The sequence below is a fragment of the Lagopus muta genome, chromosome Z (assembly GCF_023343835.1).
Source record: "Lagopus muta isolate bLagMut1 chromosome Z, bLagMut1 primary, whole genome shotgun sequence".
In the NCBI taxonomy this organism is placed as follows: Eukaryota; Metazoa; Chordata; class Aves; order Galliformes; family Phasianidae; genus Lagopus; species Lagopus muta.
The window spans coordinates 11,113,155-11,134,502 of NC_064472.1; the positions used below are offsets into that span (position 1 = coordinate 11,113,155).

The 21,348-nt window shown below is 38.9% G+C and overlaps 1 protein-coding gene across 2 annotated transcripts in view; it reads right to left on the bottom strand.

Annotated features, from left to right (window-relative positions):
- ADAMTS12 (ADAM metallopeptidase with thrombospondin type 1 motif 12) overlaps positions 1-21,348 on the bottom strand; it is a 173,067-nt gene that overhangs the window by 21,812 nt on the left and 129,907 nt on the right. For both annotated transcript variants that reach the window (XM_048931975.1, XM_048931974.1), the window contains exons 15-18: positions 16,206-16,450; positions 15,134-15,275; positions 6,957-7,083; positions 760-970 (exon numbers count right to left, since the gene is read on the bottom strand). In XM_048931975.1, coding sequence (XP_048787932.1) covers positions 760-970; positions 6,957-7,083; positions 15,134-15,275; positions 16,206-16,450 — 725 coding nt within the window. The remainder of the gene's footprint in view (positions 1-759; positions 971-6,956; positions 7,084-15,133; positions 15,276-16,205; positions 16,451-21,348) is intronic.

Below are 21,348 nucleotides of genomic sequence, written 5' to 3' on the forward strand. Positions count from 1 at the left end.
AGGAAATCAAATTAGGAAAAGGAAAAATTTTTTAAAAAGAATTCTTGAAAGTTTGCAAAAATACAGTGATTTTTAATTTTATGGACACCTAAAGGGGAAAAGATTTGTTGAGCATGTATTTTTTTTATTATCAGATCAACTTTAGCTCAGTGTATGTGACAATATTGCACGGTTGTGAGGTGAGCTATAAGCAAATTTCAATGTAACAGAACTGATTAGAGTAAAGCAATTTAAAAATTTTACATGATTGAAAACCTACTTCTCCCCCCCTACGAAGTGTCCTTGTGCATTTTTAGTTTTCATGGAGAAGCAGACTGCTCAATATCCCGTGGTCCCATAACTCTCATCAACTTCAATGGAAAGCTTAGGTGTGAAGCACCTGCAGATACCAACACTATAATCTGAAGAATGCTAAGAAGAATGAGATCTCTCCATGGATTAATTACGAAAAAGCACGACAAATGAGTATTCCATATTAACAGTAACTTATATTGCAGAATAAGTTCCAGTATATTTAAACAATTTTACTATACTGCAGTCATTAATTTGATGACCTCACATTCTGCAGGTCATCAGCTGCCAGTGAATTAGCTGCACAATATACTGAATTATCACAGCAAAAATGCTCATTGGTCTTTTTTTGTTAAGTATGATAGATCACTTCAGAAAAAAAGAAAATAAAAAAAAAAGCTCAAGCACAAAAAAACCCAGAAAAAATAAAAAAGCAAACTTTTAATGTCACAGCTGACACAAACTTACCTCAGTCCAGTTGCTCACTGTCCAGTCGGATGGGCACAAGACATCTCTGTTGCATGACAAATGGGTCTTTGGTTTAAGCAGGTGCTGGCATTCTGTGACAGCCAATGCCTGCTCATCAGATCCCACTGTTTGGATGCAAAGTACAGCTCGCTTCTTCTGTCCTGTCGGGCCACATGTTGTTGAACATTTCTGCCATTCACCTGCCCACCATCTGACAAACAGAAATGTAAGAAACATTGCAACAATAACCCATCACTAGTGTATTAAGGATAGCCTTTCACACCCAGATTTCAGTAACTGCTGGGCAGCTCAGCAATCTTTTTTATCTTAATATCTGCTTATTGTTACCTTAATACAGAAAGAATTAACAAATTAGAATTTGTACTTTGTTCCTCCAAAATGGAAAAATTAGCCCCTTATATTTGCCTCTCCGGATCACAGATGGTCTTCCAGAGCAAACTGTACAATCCTTCACTAAGTGAAAGATAAATGTTTTCTCTAGTGCAATGTTTTCCAAGTAATTTGGTTTAGTTTACCATAGGCAAGAAAATAGCTCCAAGCTGCAGTATAAGAAATCCAGCCCAGTTGTGAACTCTGAAGTCAAAAAATGCTCCAAGGTACTATTGCTTCTTGTTCCTGAGTTTTAAAGCAGGTCATGATGACAAAGCTTTACACACACAACAAAAAAACCCCACCAAACCAACCAAAGCAAAAAACACCAAAAAACATAATGTATGTACTTAGAAAATGACTTTCTGTCTAGAAAAAATTGTTTTTGAATTAAAACCAACATTACAATTTTGCACTTTTTTTTTTTCTTTTTTAGCTAAATGAACTTTGAGCAAACTAATTCCATACTAATGAAAACATCGAAGTTCCACAGCAGGTTTGTACTGTTTGTAGCATTCATCTGGCTCAGTCACAATTTCCAATCTCAATGCATTTCTGGCTTGTTTTGTTTGCCAACAAGCCCTTTTCTCCCCTTCCTCCACAGTTTCCATTTTCCTTGATAAATTTATTCTTCAATTGCAAAATAAACAAACAAACAAACGTCACTGATTTGGAAGGCAGTGATAAGCATAATCATTAAGAAAAAAAATATAAGGACTCAGAGCAATCAAGCCATGCACACAGCTCTCTTTTGCAATCTTCTAGTTTACTCTGGGGAGCCTACATCTTCCTTCTTCTCTTCAGTTATGAAAACATATTTCGTTTCCTTTTAAATTACACTGTAAGCCCTCTGAAGCACAGATTGTTTTCCAAAATGCTGTGGAATGACAGCCCACTGCCATAAACCTGTGTGAGCCCTCTGGATACTGCTATAATAAAAAGAGTGCATTATTTATCCTAGTCTCTTGCCTTTTTTTAGAGTGCCTCTTTCTATTTTGGGCTTCTGCAAATAACCAAGGAAAAATAATCAGTTAAAAAGAAAAAAACAAGTACACCTCAGATGAATGTGGCAATAAAGGAGATAAAAATATGTTATTGTAACCTGAACCAAGTAATTTCAGGGCTGTTTTCATCTCTTGCATCTTCCTTCCAATTCTCTTTATCATCTTAGGTGTCTTGTAAATAGTGCCTCCAAAAATGCAATCTCAAGTATGCAAATTGCCCTATTAATTTTAATGGCACCAGATCAGATATTTCTAGTTACAGAGTTGGCTCCCTCCATAATTTTCACATGGCTCTGAGTAAGAGGCCAGCAGTTTGCAGGTTTGAGTACTGAACTCTAAATAATGAATTATCACTTCGCTACAAAATCTACCTTGACAAGTAGCAGTCGTGCACTGGTAACAAGCTAATGCACATGAAACATTTTTCTAAATAAGTCATGAAATTAAAAAAGTGTTCTGAAGTTAATAAAATCCAGAATCAAGACTATCTTATTCCACCTTCATGCCAATCTTCATCTACATTTAGTCATGTAACTTTTTCTATTGAGTATTTCCTCATTCAACACAGGTAATAGACTGTACTGATGAGATAATTTTCACTACACACTATCCCAACATTTATTTTTTTTTACTGAAAGCTTATTCTCATCCGTAAGTGGAGTTCTCAGGGGTGTATAATTCTTACTTTGATTCTACTTCATATACATACGTCATAAACACCCTATCATGAGGACTTCTGAACTTCAGAGTTTCAGCGGATGTGGAAGAAAGGCAAATTAAGGAGGGTGGAACATTAACATCCACTCATCTGTTCTGTTACAGGATAACTCAAAGCAAGTCCTGGGCCACAGAGTAGTAGCACCCAAGTGACAAGACAGCAGTCCTGTAGGAGCTTCTACTGTCTCCACATTGCAGAGACATGACTGAAATTGGAGACAACTGTTGAACATGTAGAACTGACGCAGTGCCCACATAAACAGCTTCTAAATTGAGATGGCCATGCTGACAGACTTTCCAGCTTTGAGTTGGACAATGAAGGGCACTCCCAGACAGACTTAGCTTTAGGCATGTTATAAAGAAGGATTTTTTTAAAAATCACATTAAAAGATGCTTGGCATAGAAAAGGATGTGGGGAAGAAAACCATATACAGCTGTGCTGATTGTGAAGAGAATCTGAGATGAATTGGCAGAAACTGAAACCTGATGGGCTTTACCTACCCCTTGTCCCTACCTCTGAATGCCATTTCCCATGGCATTCACCATTACAGCAACTGGGAAGTTCTTTAAAATGCCTCTCCTTGTCCCCACAAAGCAACAGGACTGTTTTATCACCATCGGCATGCATGGCACAGCACAGAAAGACTGTTAACTAACAAACTGTAAGATTTAGAGAACTAATCTGCGTGGGAACAAATTTTTCTGGGGCTCTCAAACTACAGAGTATTCACTGCATAGTGAAAATGCAACTTCAGTTGACTTTCAGTTGCAGCTGGAAGCACTCAAGCTTTTCCACAGTCCAACAAGAAGCACCTGACAATGCACCCAAAAAATGAAGGATATGCACATAAGAGGAACTTGAGTCTGTAATAGTTAAAGCAGAGCCCAACAGCTTTTTCTGTCTATGCACAGATGATGCTTACTGAATAAGGTTATAAGTCTTGTTGAGACTTTGTAATCTATGTTTGCTATCTTCATGCCTATGGGGTCGAATATTCAGTCAAACTTAAAGAAAGACACTTCTTGCACTATATGTTTTGTAGAACACCAGGCACAGCAGATACTAACAGGGCACTGATTTTTGGTCTGTTTATAATAATAAGAACAGGATGTTTTGTTCTTATTGTGTTGCTTAACTGCTCTGAAAGAGGACAATACAGTAACAACAGATAAATCTGGACCCTGCAGGAGATCCCAAATACTTCATCAAAATCTATTTACCATTCCTCTTCTCATACATGTCGTCAAGTTAAATAGTCTTAAGGCAATTATCTTCATGGTGGGAGAAAACATTCTATTCAGAGCTTGAGAAGTTAGAATCTCTCTCTCCAAGTACTGTCTGTCAATTTTTATCATGAATACCTGTGGAGCAAAATCCCTGCCTACCAAAGAATTGTGTGGCAGGAAAACATATTCCGTAGCACATTGTGGAAAACACACAGTCACTCCTGCTAGGCAGAATCCCTGAAGTTTCACATGAGCAGCTGTTTTAAACTTTTTAACTCTCAACTGTTCAGCCATCTTTATTTTGTTCTTACCCAATACGTGGCACATACTTATTGCAATATTTAAAATACTTGCATTGTTCCAGATTCTTTTAGTAGGAAGTGGGGGAAAAACAAAACAAAACAAAAAAACAAAACAAAACAATAATCACATTAAGACCTGGATTTTACAGAAGCCTGTCATTTAAATAGTTTATAATTAACTTCCTGAAAAGAATTAATAAGATAAAATCTGGTCTGTGCGAGTTACAAGCATTACTATAATGTTATTCTTTGCCTGTAGATACTATTTGATACATTATCTGATGTTGAGTTAGGGTCTAGTAGCTAGTGACACAGCAGCGTGTGTATTATCAATAAGATATCACAGGTTAGAGCAGCATTGTGCAAGAGAACATCCTTGTTGTATCACATGGAATGTTCCCACAAAGATACTGATTTGCTCTTGGGAAGCAATGGTATCATCTAGCAGTTCCAGTCCTGTGGCTACAGCACTAACAAAAGTTCCCAGCCATGCCATGTTCAGTTACACTGTCCTCACCTCTAGCACATAATTTAGCCACCTTGTTCTGTAGTAGCTTCACCTGAATTCTCAGTTATGCTATATTGTACTGCGCAGGACTGTCACATCATTCTCTACCATTCAGGTTTTCTTTGGAACCACCTAACTGAACTACCTTGAGAGCCTTCTTGCTTTTCAGACAGAGATGTATAACTCATCTGCCTGGGTTCAAGATGGCATGTATGTCATGAAGAAGTAAATACCAGCTAAACCCCATGCTGGGACTACAGCCTGGATCAGAGACCAGATCTACTGAGTGAATGGCCTGAGAAGGGTGAATAAAAACCCACTCTGTCCTGTCAGCTCTTCCAGTGAAAGAGCAAGTAACCACCAACAGAAGCCAGTGAAAGCCAGATTCAAAATAAATAAAATCACAGATTCATAGAACAAAATCATTTTGGTTGGAAAAGGCTTCCAAGATCATAAAGTCCAACTATTAAAATGAGTAGGCATTAAAACTGTGGAACTTCTTGCCACGGAAGTTGTGCAAGAATGAAGTTTTACAGGGTTGCAGTGCCAGTCTAAGATATTACTGTGGAGATATATTTCTCTAGAAATGCCTTGAGTTAAATGCATTTGGAAACTGGAAGCATATTAGAAAGAGAGATGATTTATGCTTGCTTTGCCTGCTCTTCTTTAAGCATGCAGGCATAGGTCTGCTGAAAATCAGAATAGGGGCGTGATCCAGGAGTTCCTTAATCAAACTATTATAGTCATACTTCTGTTAAGATAAAAATAAATAAGTAGATCTAGAAGTATACATTATATAGGTTTTCTGCACTGAAGTTAGCATAATTGTCCATATTTTGCAGTGCTCAGAAATGTAACTGGCCCTTTTGTCTGCAGAGCATGATAAGTTTGAGAAACATGATTCAGATGGGCAATGAACAAGAGCTTTTCTGCCTACTTCACATGCAGTATAATTCCATAATCTGTGTAATGCTGGAAAAATTCTCCTATCCCACCTTCATGAAGGTCCCTAAATAATGCAACTGCTTTGAACGAATGGGGTAACTTGAGCTCATTTGAAATTTTGGAATAAATATCAAGTGTATACATGTTAAAAATACAAAGCATCCACACTCACACTAACAGGTAGGTTTGGCTCTCACGTGGTCAACTAGTTGCTAAGTTTGATCTATTGTCTATTTGTATTTCCTTGCAATCTATGGAGAATTATGAGATGTTCGTGGTTCATACTTTTAAAAGTCATTTATTGAGGTTGCATCTGGAAAGATGTAATTCCCAAAGGAAATATCACACAATCTTGTGAAGATATTTGGAAATGATTAATAAAACCAACACAGTTTGCTACAATAAAGCTTCATGAAAATTGCTGCTGACAAATACAGCATGAAATACTTTAAGGGAATAACTGCAATGACTTTGATCCTGAGTTAACTGGAGTTACTAGGTAAAGACTTGTATAACAATTGTATATGTCATGCAAAGGGACCTGGACAAACTTAAGCAGTGTGCCACAGAAACCTAGTGAGGTTCAACAAGACTAAGTGCAAGGTATTGCATTTGGGTTGGGACAATCCCAGATACATGTACAGACTGGGACAACTCCTTTTAGGGAGGTTGGAACGGGTTGGTTTCAGATCCCTTCCAACCCAAGCCATTCTATGATCCTATACCATTGTGGACATCATGATAAAGGATTTCCAAAGACAGTAAAAGACAAATGTAGGACATGTCAGTACATAAAGAAAAAAAACTAAAATAAATACTGACTATAGCAAAAAATGCAGAGTACACATGTACTCTGCATCACTGATGCCTTCTAGCAAATCTGTGCCTTCTTTTCAGCCACAGGCTACTATCAAAATGCTTACTGTGGTTAATTAGTTCACTCTTAATTTGACCACTACTGGGTTTCTGACACCTCTGCTGTAGAACGCTTGGAAGCTGTCTTTACGGTAGGCTGTAGATGCCACACTGATCTGGTATTAGAACCAATATATTCTTTTAAATGACTCTTATTTAAGATTACAAGGGCCTTCAAAGTAATGGTACCTTGGTGGACAATCCTTTTCATAGCACTTCTTCTGTCGTCCATTTGGCTGTGTGGCTGGGTCACAGAAGGAGTTCTTGATCGCTCCACCTCCCTTCCGCATGCAGTGGGCAATCTGGCGACGCACCCCTGTAAGAGACAAAATTGGAAGAGTAATCCCTGTAGGCCAGGGACAAACTGCAGAAGCCCTCCAGCATGAGGAGGACACTGTCTACACACCACATCCCAGAATACAGAAAGAGCCGTGAGATGTTTTCAGGAGTAGAAGTCAGTTCTGCTGACAACTGAGCTAAATCAGGTACATGTGTCCTTCAGTCAAGCTAAAAGGGAGTTATGCAGAGCTCCAGTGAATCAGTTAGCTAAAGGTACATACTAGAAGGAACTTATCTCAGTGAGTTGTCACTCTCAGAAAGATTCTTATATCCCTGAAATCAGTTGAATTTAAAGAGCTGTGAATGTTTTTTTTGGATTTCTCACAGAGCAGAGACAACAAGGCAGCAGGAGGCTATTCACAGCATGTGGATTATTACTGTTCTTTACTTTGTTCTCTTGGAACAGGCAATTACACAGAAAACAAACCAGAACGTTTCACCTCTGTTAACCCTATGATTGCTAATGCTCAGTTCTGCTTTTTAAAAGTTTTAAAAATGATTCAAATCTTGACCTAAAACAACAACATCATAATACAAAGGAGAAAATCTGTTTTCTAAATAACTGATGCACAGCAGATAAGAGGCAAATCACTATAATGGAGAGAGATTCCATATGTACAGTTTAGGATATTTTTTAGCAGTTTCAGTCACACAAACTCCTGCTCATCGAAGAGAAAGAAACCAGAAGCAAAATACTGCATTATCCCAGTGCAAACCTAAAGAAGAGCATGCACCAGAGGAGTTCTGCAATAATTTGATGTTGGTCCTGTGCTGCAAACCCAGACAAATGTCTGGGATAAACATGATTGAAGAAATCATGTTTGCTCACTGTGTTAACTGTGCCATTTATTCATAGCAATTTATATGCAGATGTTAAGGTAATATTTCTGTGAGTTTCATCCCTCTCCTGGGAAGAAATGGGCTTAGTAGCACTATTACTACATGTCAGAGGTAAATGTTATGTATTTTGTGATATATTTAAGAACTAAGCTTTTCCTTTTCTCACATCTCCCAGTAATCAGCATGGGAGTCTATCCAGAAGAAAAGAAGAGAAACTCAGATACAATGCTGCTTGAAAAACCATTAAAATATTCCTCTATGCAGCATTTTCTTCTGATCCTCTATGCAATGTTCCCTTATAAGACAATTAAAGCATACATCCTAGAATTTCACACTAGCATTATGGCTGGCTTGCCTTAAGCGACTTTGCAGCATACAAAAACACATTTCTCTCCAAAATTAAACAATTCACATACATAAATAAACACAGGAAAAAAAAACAGACTACTAAATCTAATAGTAAGAAATCCAAAGCTATTATCAGAGGTAATTCTTCTTAGAAAAACTGAGCATGGTGTGTAGATACGAAGGGGAAGGTTATGGTCAGACATCACTGAAAAAAGCCTTCAAAACAAGAAGAGAAGTCTTCCATGCATATCAGGGTTATTTCATAGAAACAGACAGAAACCCTTAGTTTCTATGGATAGCACCCTAACATTTCAGGTATATGATACTTAAAAAAGTGGTGCAGCCTTCAGACATGACTAGATCTATGCAGCAACTCAATACATTGAGTTTCCACCATTCATAGATAAGAGTTGATTTTAGAATAGGATAGTTCAGTCGGAAGGGACCTCTAAAGCCATCTATCTCAACAGCATTAGTTCAGAATGAGAACTGGTTTCATCTAGAAGAGAGGATTAGAGGGATTGCAGCCCTATGCTTCTGCTAACATTCTTTTTGCTGAGGCATTCAAGCTTTAGAGTATGTGACATGGCAGCAGCTACACGGCAGCATGGCCATCTTGCCTGCAGTGTGGTTGCACATGGCTCTCCTCTTTTTTTGGGGACTTCAATAAACAGAAAGCTGTTTGGTCCAGTGCAGGGACCAAAGTCTCAGGGATCAAAGTCCTGTTTTATGCTACGAAAAACATAAGTGGAATAGTAAGCTGCCTTCGCACTAGTTGTAAACAATGGAGTTCACAGAAATACAACTCTGACCCTTTCAAAATCATGATATGATGCTGCTACAAATGCAAATTAAGCAAGAGAACTCCTCTTTTGCTCCAATAAATTTTAATGTCATTTCAGCTGCTGTAGTTAACTTCAAAACAGCTATAAACCTTACCAGAAATACTGCTTTGAGGCTGTACATTCTCATAAAACATTTGTTGATCACTGGCATCAAGAAACTTAAGTCACACAAACAAAATTTTTAGTATGGAAGTTACATGAATTTATATTGTAGTTTCAAAATCTGGTAAATTCAAGGATGAGTACATATATTTAAAGAAGCCATACATGCATTTTTCTTTCCCATCAGGACGATATACAATTCAGTTACAAAGTTGAAAAGAATTTATATGCTTGTATAGATGCACACACATTTTCTTAGAAGCTGTCATCTTAAAAACACAGTGGTGCTTCAATAAAGCCATGGAAAGAAAGGAACATTGTGTGCAGTTTTATTACGTTATTTCAAGGTTTTCAGCTGGTCTGGAAAATGAGATAGAAAAAGAAAGCTGGACTGGCAAATGCTACATAAACTAGCTTGCATTTGCCTAAAATGACATTTTATGCTTCCTAAACCTTATTATTCTATTGAATATTCAAGTCATCTTTGATTTTCTATGTCACTCTAAAAACATTATTACCACTTCTATGATTAGACAGAATACAATAGATATCCGTAGGCAGTTGATTTTTCTTAACTTTTTTTAAATCTTGAGCAAGTTGAACTAGAAAGCACTGTAAGGATACATGGGTCCCTCTGAAAATAATGACACCTATTTATTTCCATGGAAATTACAACAACAACAAGGACAAAAACTGGCATAGAAAACTACTTTCAACTCTGCTCTACCAAATATTTTCACACATCTTAATTTCACTTACTCAACTCAGAAAGCACTTCTACCACTCCAAGAAGCTTCAGCCCTAATACTGAACTTTTTAGATGGGAGGTAAAAATTTTCCCCAGGCAAAAATGGTATCCACTGAAAAAACAGTTGGGTTTGAAGGGATTTTAAAAAAAGAGTAGACACTTGTTAGAAGAACAGCTATGGCAAAAAAGTTGGAACGAGATGATCTTTAAGGTTCCTTCCAACCCAACCCATTCTGTGAAAGGCCAGCTTTGAGTTTGGGCGTGTTCAAAGCTGTGAATGACAAAACTGAACTGCATTCCAGAAGCATATGTACAAAGTGTGCAAACAGAAGAGCATAGTAAGAGCCATTTGTGTGAACATGGAATTTTCACTGTTGTGCAACAAATCAAATAGTCCACGGACTTCACTTTGGTACTTGAATGAACAAATTGTATCACATCCATGCACAGATCACGTATGCAGTACAATAAACTGCCTTCACATTCTTGGCATTATAAAACTTAGACCCATAATCATGAAGTAAAACACTGTGGCTATTGTTTTCTCAATCTCAGTACTGCAAGTTTAGTAGTACATTTCAGTTCAGGAACACCTGGAGGTAATTTTTCAAAATAGACCTGATAGCAGTTGTGAAGGATTTAGAGGGCACAAAGCAATTAACCCCTAAACAAATCTCACAGTTAAGTCCTTCTGAAAAGCTTTGAAACTTTGCCAATCACTGGTGTTATCTATTGAGAAGTAGATTTTGAAGTTGCCTAATATTCTCCCTTAGTTGCAGCTGTGCTGTATTTTTTTGCTTCTTGTTACATTCCACGCTACTCAAAACTAGTCCTACAAAACATAACTCCAGTATTTCAAAAAGGACAAGGAGATTTTGCTTATAGTTTCTTTTGACCATTATTTTAGGAAACAACAGTGGGTAGTCATTCTAGAAAAACAATTAGTGAGGCATTTAAATTAACTGTCCTATAAAAGAAGCTTAAAGTCTTTATATGCTATCTGGCTGGACAGCAGCCTCTGGAGGGACAGCCCACTGTCAGAGTGTTGCTGTGTGCAACTCAACTTTGATTGTGCAACAGTCTGCAGGATGCCTTTTGTAACGAACAGATCCTGACAGCAATGCAATTCTATACAAAGCAAAAGAATCTGCAGCATGGACTGAGCAAAGCTCATGATTTTTACTGTAAATGATGGCCACAAGAGTTTGTCATGAAATGAAATTACCGAACTATTTTCTACACTACATATAGATATCAGATATTGTCATGTATTCTCATCTTCCCTGCAAACAGCATCAGCTATCTTTGCTACAGAAAACATCGATTTTTCAGACAACATTATTCTCTGCTAAATGACTATGTTGTTGACAAGCCAGATGAACTCGCTCTTTGAGACTACAAGACATATAAGCATGTGAAGGAGATGATGGAAAACATAAGCACATGTACTACTTCTTTATCACAGCTGCAGTGGAGTTGGAGAAGCACATGGGCCAGGGCACAGAAATATATGTGGCACAACCTTAAGGCGAGAAATATAGGAAAACGCCTCTAAGGAGTTGACCTAAGGTTATTCTGTGAAGGTGAAGCTTAATTCTACGAATACATTATGCATCATTGGAAATTTCCCTTAGAGAAGGATGTAAAACTGTGGTTTTTTTCTTCTAGATAGAAGAGGCTTTCCTGGACCAGTCTGCTCCTGTGTATGTTGTCCCATTTGCCACTCTCTAATTGTGTTTTCCTCTCTTGGCTATGGAAAGTGTGATTTCATTGTCGTGATCTTTGTGGCTACAAAAGGCCGAAGAGCTCTTGGATTTATTACTGTCCTATTGACCAATCTTAATGTGTGGCCTACAATGAATCTTTAGGCAGGTCCACATTTGCCAGGAAAAAAAATATCTCTAGGTAAGAATCAATTTCTCTCACTGGCTATGTCAGTCAGTTTTCAGTAGTTCAGCTTTCTTGGCCCCCCTCCCCTTTGAACTTGAAAAGCAACTAGTTCATTATTCACCAAATGATGAATGAAAAAGTACTTCAAGGTTATTTCATTATCACATTTAGTCTAAACAAATGCAACTTATTTTTTTTAATCTCCTTGACCCCCACTGAAGGTTTGTCTTCAGTAGAGTTGTCATGCACTGTATTGATAACAGAAGATTATCTTCTTGCCTACTTCAATACACTTTACGTTAGAAGCCTTAAGAAAATATTTTAATGCTTGAGATTTGGCACAGCAGGTTTGTTACTGCCAATGGCACTAAGTTCTGGTTCTAAACAGCCTGTACATTCAGATAAAATCAATCTCATTATTTAAACCTAAGGGGAAGTTCTGCAGAAGTCAGGGAAATATGCTGATTAATGCAGCAACACTGGGAACATTAAGTCCTGCCTTTATTTTTGCCACTTGGTTTCAAGCTGAACTCAAGAGGAACAAATACAATAACGTGCAACTGTGAGAATTTCTGGTTCTACGTAAACATTTAATACCATGTCCATTCCTTGCTAAATGAGGCAAGACTTCAGAGTTTACCAACTTCTTTGCTGATGGATCATTAACATTTTCCAAATACTCTTCCCTCTGTGGCTGCGCAGCTGAGCTCCAAGTTTTGTTGTTAATGTGCAGGGTTACATCTAGATAAGCAGAGCTCAAACTCATGTGGAGCCTAGTAGGGCCACAACTAGCTCAGAGACTCTACCAACAGCATGACTGGTCCACATTCAGTCTGGAGCACAGTCAAATTAAGCATAGAGTACCTGCAGAGAAATGCAAATAGACTGTAATATCTGAACTCTGTTTCCCTAGCTCAAAAAAGATAAGGATCTCATAGAAAAAGTCCAGCAGGTGGCCATAAAGATGGTTAAGGATCAGGAGCATCTCCCATATGAAGACAGGCTGAGAAATCTCAATCTCTTCAGCCTCGGGAAAAGAAGATGGACAGAGCATCTGATAAATGTTTATAAATATCTAAAGAAAGATGGGAGGCAAACAGATGAGGCCAGGCTCTTCTTGGTGGTGCACAGTGGTAGGACAAGGATTAATGGCCTAAAACTTGTACGTAGAAAGTTCCATATTAACATGAGGAAGAACTTACAGGAAGGGTGATGGAGCACTGGAACAGTCTGCCCAGAGAGGCTGTGCAGTCTCCTTCTATGGAGATACTAAAGAGCTGGCTGGTTATCTACCTATGCATATACCTATACCTGGCCTCAATCTCTTCCAAATCTTGTGATTCTGTGTATTTCCTCTTGTTCAAGCAATGAATTTAAGCTCTATGATAAGCCTTCCCTTTTCCTTTGGGTAGGGAGTAAGTAAGTGACAATACCCTGACTTCATCACTTACTAGCAGATTACACCTTCCCTGAAGTCTGTTTTGCAATTTTTAGAAGTGTATGTATCTAAGGTGAAAGAGAGCAAAAGATTTGTTTATTCCTTTTATCTTGTCCATCAATGAATACAGAGAATGGAGTAAGTTTCCATGCTTTCATACTGTGATGTACCTCACAGTATCCCTGCAGAGTCATATGAAGAAGTTCACAGTGCTTTGTGAAATGTTTCATTTCTACCTATGCAAAGAACAGGCCCATAAGCTCAAGAAGTATTTATTAAGAAGCCAAAGATGGTAAAGGGGAAAGCCACTTATTAAATAAAAACTGAAAAAAAAAAAAAACATATCCTGCAGTCTTCTGTTTAAATAATCAAGTTAGAAATAAGTTAGAAATCAAAGCCAAATCACACAATTCTTTAGCCAGAAGGTAGTATACCAGATTATAATTTACTTAGAAGGAAACACTTCTGGGAAAAGTGAAGCAGATGTTGAATAAAAACATAATAATCAGTCTAATTTCACTTTTCCTCCCTCTTTTTGTTATCATGACAATTGTTAGATTAAACATCAACCACAAGTACATAAAAGAGCTAAAACATGCAGCATGCCATTAAGCAAAGCATTTGTTTTAAGTACCTAAAGAAAAAGCTTTATTTTGCTAACAAGAAAGCCCATGGTGTTCTGTGGTGAGAAGCTCTTTTCTCAAAAACAAAACAAAACCCTATATATATACATAGAAGTTTGCACTTAAAAGCAAACATCAATACATATTTATACACACATAAACGTATTAATATAGGAAAGTTTTTGGGATGGGGTTATTTATGAAGATCTCCTGAAATTCTTCTTTTCATCTTCTAGAATTAAAGCTATTCAATACCTTTTTTTCCCCAAATCCTTGAAAAACACATTCTTTCAGTGTCCTTCACAACAGGAAGGATTTAAAAACCATTACTAGTATAATCATTATTTTGTCATACCACCAACTGGATTTGTTAGGAAATTTGTCTTTATTTTTGAGAAACAAAAAAAGGAAGAAACCAGCAATGATCACATACTCCAAGCAAAACCCAGGCATTAGAAAGATAAAAAATCTATTTCACATCAGTTATCCAACGGCTATAACATCAACAGTGTACTGATGTAGTTTAATGTACTGTCCTACACCTTAAAAGAAAGTTTTTCTGCTAGCATTTTCTCTTACCAAAGGCAGTTTTCTAGACCTGTTGTTAGCATTTCATGGTTGTCATTCTACACAATTGTCCAGCTTAATGCACCACAAAGAACTACAATACAAATGGAATTGTTCCATTGTACTGAGAGAGGCAAAGATACACAAGTTTCAAAATCGACTGAAATATTTACCGAGAAACACACGAAAGTATTTTTTGTTTTTTGAACAGAAATGAAGGGTAGTTTTTGTATTTAACATACCTGAGTTTAGAACACCTACACAGAGAAACAAAAGGTTACAAATCAGTACCTCTGTGAAGTAAGATTATTACAGATAATTCTGAAAGTGTGAGGGAAAAGAAATCTTGATTTTCCAGTTTGGCTCATGGATACTGAGAATTTCAGGGCAGGTACTGAAATGCTAATAGACATTAAGAATTTCAGGGCAGGTGCTACAAATAGTTTCTCATCTTAAATAGGTTTGTTATCTTATTTTAAAGCTAAAATACATTCTTACATACAAGCTCTCTAGCCAAATGCATGTAAGAACCTTACCTCTTAAAGAAAAAGAAATGACAGAAATGGTCTAGATCATTTTAAGGGAAGTAACAAAGACAATAATAGAAAAAGAAAATATGGAATTACCTCTTCCACAAGTAACAGTGCAGGCTGTCCACTCTCCATACTGCCAAAAATACTCTGGCTCTCCAATCTCATTCTCATGATTTTCTTCTTTACGAACAGTATATTCATACTTGATCCCAGGGTTAGTCTCTTGAAAAAGTAGCTGGAAAAACAGTACAGCTCACTTAATCATTTATCATTCTAGCCCAAAGCTTTTGAAGTATGACAGCAAAAAAAAAACAACAACAAAAAAAAAACAAAAAAACAAGAAAACAAAACAAAAAAAAACCCAAACCAAACAAAAAACAGCAAAACCAGCAGGTTTACAAGTAATCTATTTTGGAGCCCACTACCCATTCAGAAATACAGACTGGCAAACCTTTCATTTGTTTGCTGACAATGGCAGACGTTTCTTTTTAAGACACAACCGTTTGTCATGCAGTTTTGAAAGCTCATGTGTAACTGGGCCAACAAAATTGGTACCTATTGACCATGAGATAATGCAAAGTCCATTCAAGGCTCTGGAAAATGTGGCACTGATTAAGAGCTACTACCTACTATTATAAATGGTAATTACCCTACCCATATATAACAACTGTTAAAAAATGTCCAGTAGGTCAGAAAACTAGAGGTTTTATTCAGATTATTATTATTTTTCACCATTTCCAGATGAAGAAGAAAAATTCCAAGTAGATCCACTTGTGAGTATCACCATTTGACTGATAGGAGAGAGGTGAGAGAATCTTCAAGGGATAAACTACTGAGGCAATGAACTTCTCCTCTTCCTTCTAAATGGTTTCATTGGATTTGATTCCTGGAGGTGACAACCGAATACCCACTACACGGATCCTCTCCCATGACCATAATCAAGACATACATATGACACAAGACATACATATACTCAGGTACAATTAACTGCTATCTCAAGCAACATGTTTCTTTCCAAAATAGTTCAAATGATTTTTTAAACATAGGATGCTAGCAGAGCAGTCTATATAAAAATACACATATTTTTCCAGCCTCTGTTTTGAAGTCTTCATACATTCAGCTGCTACCCAAACCCAATGGGCTCTGCTAGAGATCTGCTACTTACCTGAATCCATATTGATTCATTGGTGGGTCCCGGAGCTGTCAGATTTTCTAGATCACCTGTCCTGTCATACTGAAATATTGTTCCTGCTACTTTGTATTCACCATTCCACTGGATGATAAAACCTCCATTCAGGTAATATTTTTCTGGATCTTTACTTCGCACAGCAAGGAAATTGCCTGCTTCTGCAACTTCTGTGACTCTGATACCCCTTGCACCTTTTGGAATTAATCCAATATCAACGTATCCTAAGAGAAAAAACAGATACATGGAGGTAAACAAGAAAAATGTCAATGCAGTTTATTTCAGATGTTTTGAAACACTAGATTTGCTTGGGAAAAAAAAAAGTATGTATATATAAGTGCTCTCATGGAGCTTTTAATTTACATATTTATATATTCTTTTCATTTAATTAATGGTGGGACTTTCCAACCCAGATTTTCCAGTATCAGTTAGAGAATATGCACTATGTTTCAGCAATTATAGTGGCATTTAGAAAGGATATGGATGTGAATACTTTCCTGAGCTGTGCCACATGACATTTACTTCACAGTTAAGCATCTGCATCTCTGCAACCATGCACAGGGCTCTGGCATAGTGTAACCATGAGTACTCTGGAAAAAGACTACGGAGTCTTTGGTTAAGAACCTGTTGTAGTAAAGGTTTTTTAATTTGTAATGAACATTTTTATCTGTCATCAGTAGATGTAGATGATTTCCCAATCCTGAAGTCTGAAGTCATTAAAGTTCTCCATGACGGTTTCCCTTAGACAAACTAGCTACATAAAACATGGAAGCCATTCACGTGCAAAATCGTCTGTAAGAAGAGGTTATTGTTTTGTGTGTAAAGAATGAAGTCAGAACACCTGCTGGAGAGTTTTGTTTGTGCACAGGGGGGCTAGGCTCTGTGATTCTCACTCTAGAGAGAACTACAATTGCTACTGAAAGAAAAACATAAAACAGAAATTTCACATACAAATTTGAACACAAACTGAAATAGCTTTCTTGATGTTGCTCCTGACTTGAGTTTTAGAAATTGGAAGGATGACAAGCTCTACAAACAGATACCCTAGGAATGTAAGCTGCAGAAGTTTGGTTGCAGTGTAGGTATGTAGTTCCTCATCACTCACAGCTGTTGTCACAAATTAAATTCTGAGAATCACATCCCCGTCACCTCTCTTGTGAAGTAAGCTGATCAGCTTTGATTACACAGGTGTAAGCCATACAGAACTTCAGAATCAGTGGTACACATAAAATGCTGGACAATTTCAGTAAGTTACAGCTTCATAGAATCACAGAATTGTAGGGGTTGGAAAGGACCTCCAGAGATCATCGAGTCCAACCCCCCTGCCAAAGCAGGTTCCCTACAGCAGGTCACACAGGTCGGCATCCAGGCAGGTCTGGAACATCTCCAGAGAAGGAGACTCCACCACCTCCCTGGGCAGCCTGTTCCAGTGCTCCGTCACCTCACTGTACAGAAGTTCTTGCGCACATTTGTGCAGAACTTCCTATGCTGCAGTTTCCGGCCATTTCCCCTTGTCCTGTCTCCACTCACCACTGAAAAGAGTCCGGCCTCGCCATTCTGCCCCCCACACCTCAGATATTTATAGACCTGGATCAGGTCCCCTCTCAATCTTTTCTCAAGGCTGAACAGACCCAGTTCACTCAGCCTTTCTTCATAGAGGCAATACTCCAGGCCCTTCACCATCTTCGTGGCCCTCCGCTGGACTCTTTCCAAGAGATCCCTGTCTTTTTTGTACTGGGGAGCCCAGAACTGGACGCAGTGCTCCAGATGAGGTCTTACCAGGGCAGAGTAGAGGGGGAGGATCACCTCCCTCGACCTGCTGGCCACGCTCTTTTTAATGCACCCCAGGATACCATTGGCCTTTTTGGCCACAAGGGCACACTGCTGGCTCATGGCCAACCTGTCGTCCACCAGGACACCCAGGTCCCTCTCTGTAGAGCTCCTCTCCAGCAGGTCACCCCCCAACTTGTACCGGTGCATGCAATTATTCCTCCCTAGGTGTAAGACTCTACACTTGCTTTTGTTGAACCTCATCTGGTTTCCTACTGCCCAGCTCTCCAGCCTGTCCAGGTCTCGCTGAATGGCAGCACAGCCTTCAGGTGTGTCAGCCAATCCTTCCAACTCTGTATCATCAGCAAACTCGCTGAGGGTGGCCAGGATCTGCGTTTTGATTTTATCAGGCAGCACCATTTTTTTGTTTGTTTGTTTGTTTAAAAATGGTGTAGGTAATTATTCCTGGATATATGGTTCCACCTGTCAAGATTATCTAGAGATGTGAGATTCAATAACAGTCGAAATGTCAGCTGGCTAACCTGCATACTGTATTCATTAAAATCTGCAGCATCCATGTTGTAGGTGCTGTCATATGCCTGTGCAATGGCAACTCTCAGATGCTACTGATCTTTCAATTTTTAACAAAAATTAAATCTGCATCTTCCTAATCATGGGAAGATTATATGAATGAATTCATACAGCACTTGTAGGCACATTGCTACTGGGGCTGAAGAGCTTGTTTCTCTTTTCCCTTTGCTGTAAGTCAGAAGAAATTTCAATGAAGTACTTAGCACAATATTGCAGATCAGATTACAATCGTTCTATTTCTCACACCAGCTCCCATCCTGCTCTCCAGTTTGTCATATATGTGAGTTTCTTACTTAAAACTGAATGTTCTTGAAGCACGATTTTCTTCTAAGCCAGACTTTAGGTACTATCACAAAAATATACATGAAACAGCACAGGCTTCCCATGGCAAATCAGGTTTGCAGATCAAAGTACAGTTGCACGCAGCCTTTCCATGGAATAGAAGGAGCACTGCAGTGTGTAACAGTAATGGGGAAAAAATTATAGCCTGAAGACAATCTCTGAAGTGAGGATGCAGGAGAACTTCCAGTCTCTCAGATTCCTATCTGCATCATGGCTGTGTCCAAAATTAATCTCAAGTGTGTATCAGGCCTCTGTATGCATTTGGGCAGCAAGGGACTGTGCAAAGTGTTGAATCAGTTCTAATCAGGTTGTTCACAGGGTGCAAGAAACAAGATAAACCTCTGGGTGAAAGTGAATGCAGTCACATTTCCTCATTTGCTTGTCAGTTCAGGAAAATTCAGTCCTCCATAGGACCTAGCTCTGCCTTCTCTGCCTTCTGCCTAGCAGAATCATCTCTCCTCATCCCTGTTGCATAATCCCTCATTTCTTGATTTTTAAGATTTAAAGGTTCCTAATGAAAATTTGAAAATTATTTTCCCTTACACACAGTGAAGAGAGAAGGCAGAACAAATCTCTGTCCTTCTGACCACCACCCTGTCCCTAGCCACTCCTTTTCCTTTTCCCAAGATTCCTTTGTTTGAACTGCAAAACTTCCTTTTTGTTTATCTATTTACTCCTCATTCTGTCTGCCACAGTCATAAACCCATCATTTGCAACTCAGCCTTTCTTCCACCCTAACACTTTTCCCTATCAAGCAGCAGAATTTATTCTCTTTCCATTGTCTGCATGCCTGCTCAGTGCTCTTCTGTGCATAGTAATATTCCTCTAGAGCCAATGTGAGTAACAACGGAGATTTAGAATCACAGTATCATAGAATTGCTCAAGTTGGAAAAGACCTTAAAGATCATGAAGTCTAATCGCAACCTAACCATACTACCCTAACTCTAACTGCGCTCTGCTAAACCATGTCTCTAAGCACCACATCCAAATGGATTTTAAACACACTCAGGGACGGTGACTCAGCCCCTTCCCTCTGGAGCATATTCCAGTGCTTAACAACCATTTCTGTAAAGAAGTTTTTCCTGATATCCAACCTAAACCTCACTGGTGCAACTGGAAGTCATTTCCCCTCGTCCTGTCACCTGTCACCAGTGAGAAGAGACCAACCCCGCTCTTGCCGTAAGCACCTTTCAGGTATTTGAAGAGAGCAGTAAGGTCTCCCCTCGGCATCCTCTTCCCTGGACTAAACAGCCCTAGTTCCTCCAGTAGCTCCTCGTAGGGCATATTATCTATATTTACCTCTCTTTAAAATACTCTAATGTTCAATAAGGCCAGGGTGTTGCACTTGGGTTGGAGCAATCCCAGGTATTGTATAAATAAAACTGGGGGAAGATCTCCTTGAGAGCAGCCCTGCAGAGAAGGACTTGGGGGCCTTGGTAGATGAGAAGCTGGACATGAGCCAGCAGTGTGTGCTTGCAGCCCAAAAAGCCATCTGTGTTCTGGGCTGCATTAAAAAAAAGGGGTCACCAGTAGGGAGAGGAAGATGATTGTCCCATCTCTACTCAGCTCTTGTGAGGACCCACAGTACTGCATCCAGGCCTGGGACCCCCAGTACAGGAAGGATATGGAGCTCTTGGAACAGATCCAGAGGAGGGCCACTAAGATGATCAGAGGGCTGGAGCACCTCTCCTATGAGGAAAGATTGAGGGAACTGGGTTTTTTTAGCTTGGAGAAGAGAAGGCTCCAGGGAGACCTCAGTGTGGCCTTCCAGTACTTGAGGGGAGCATATAAACAGGAGGGGAACAGCTGTTTGAGAGGATGGGTAGAGATAGAACAAGGGGAATGGTTTTAAACTGAGACAGGGGGGGTTCAGGTTAGATATTAGGAGGAAGTTTTTCACCCAGAAGGTAGTGACACACTGGAACAGGTTGCCCAAGGAGGCTGTGGATGCCCCATCCCTGGAGGCATTCAAGGCCAGGCTGGATGTGGCTCTGGGCAGCCTGGTCTGGTGGTTGGCAACCCTGCACATAGCAGGGGGGTTGAAACTCGATGATCATTGTGGTCCTTTTCAACACAGGCCATTCTATGATTCTATGATCAATCACAGAAAAACCTGTGACTGCCCCAGCCCAGAACCTTCAAGCTTTCTACCCTAAGAGTGCAGCTGGGGCAGCTTAACAGACTTGCTAATGAATCTCTTGAAAACAGTGTGGACTGAATACTGGCAACAGCTGAGACCATTTGTGCAAAATCAGAGTTCTGATTTGTTTTTTCATCACAAAAATCTAATGGAACTGTGATAAAACTGTCTCTCCTGTGTTTGGAGTCCCTTCCGCCCCACCCCCCAGCAAGTTTTCCCATTTTGCATTAAAAGGAAAGGAAAAGCATTTAAAAGAAACTCCAAGTGAAAATACAGATA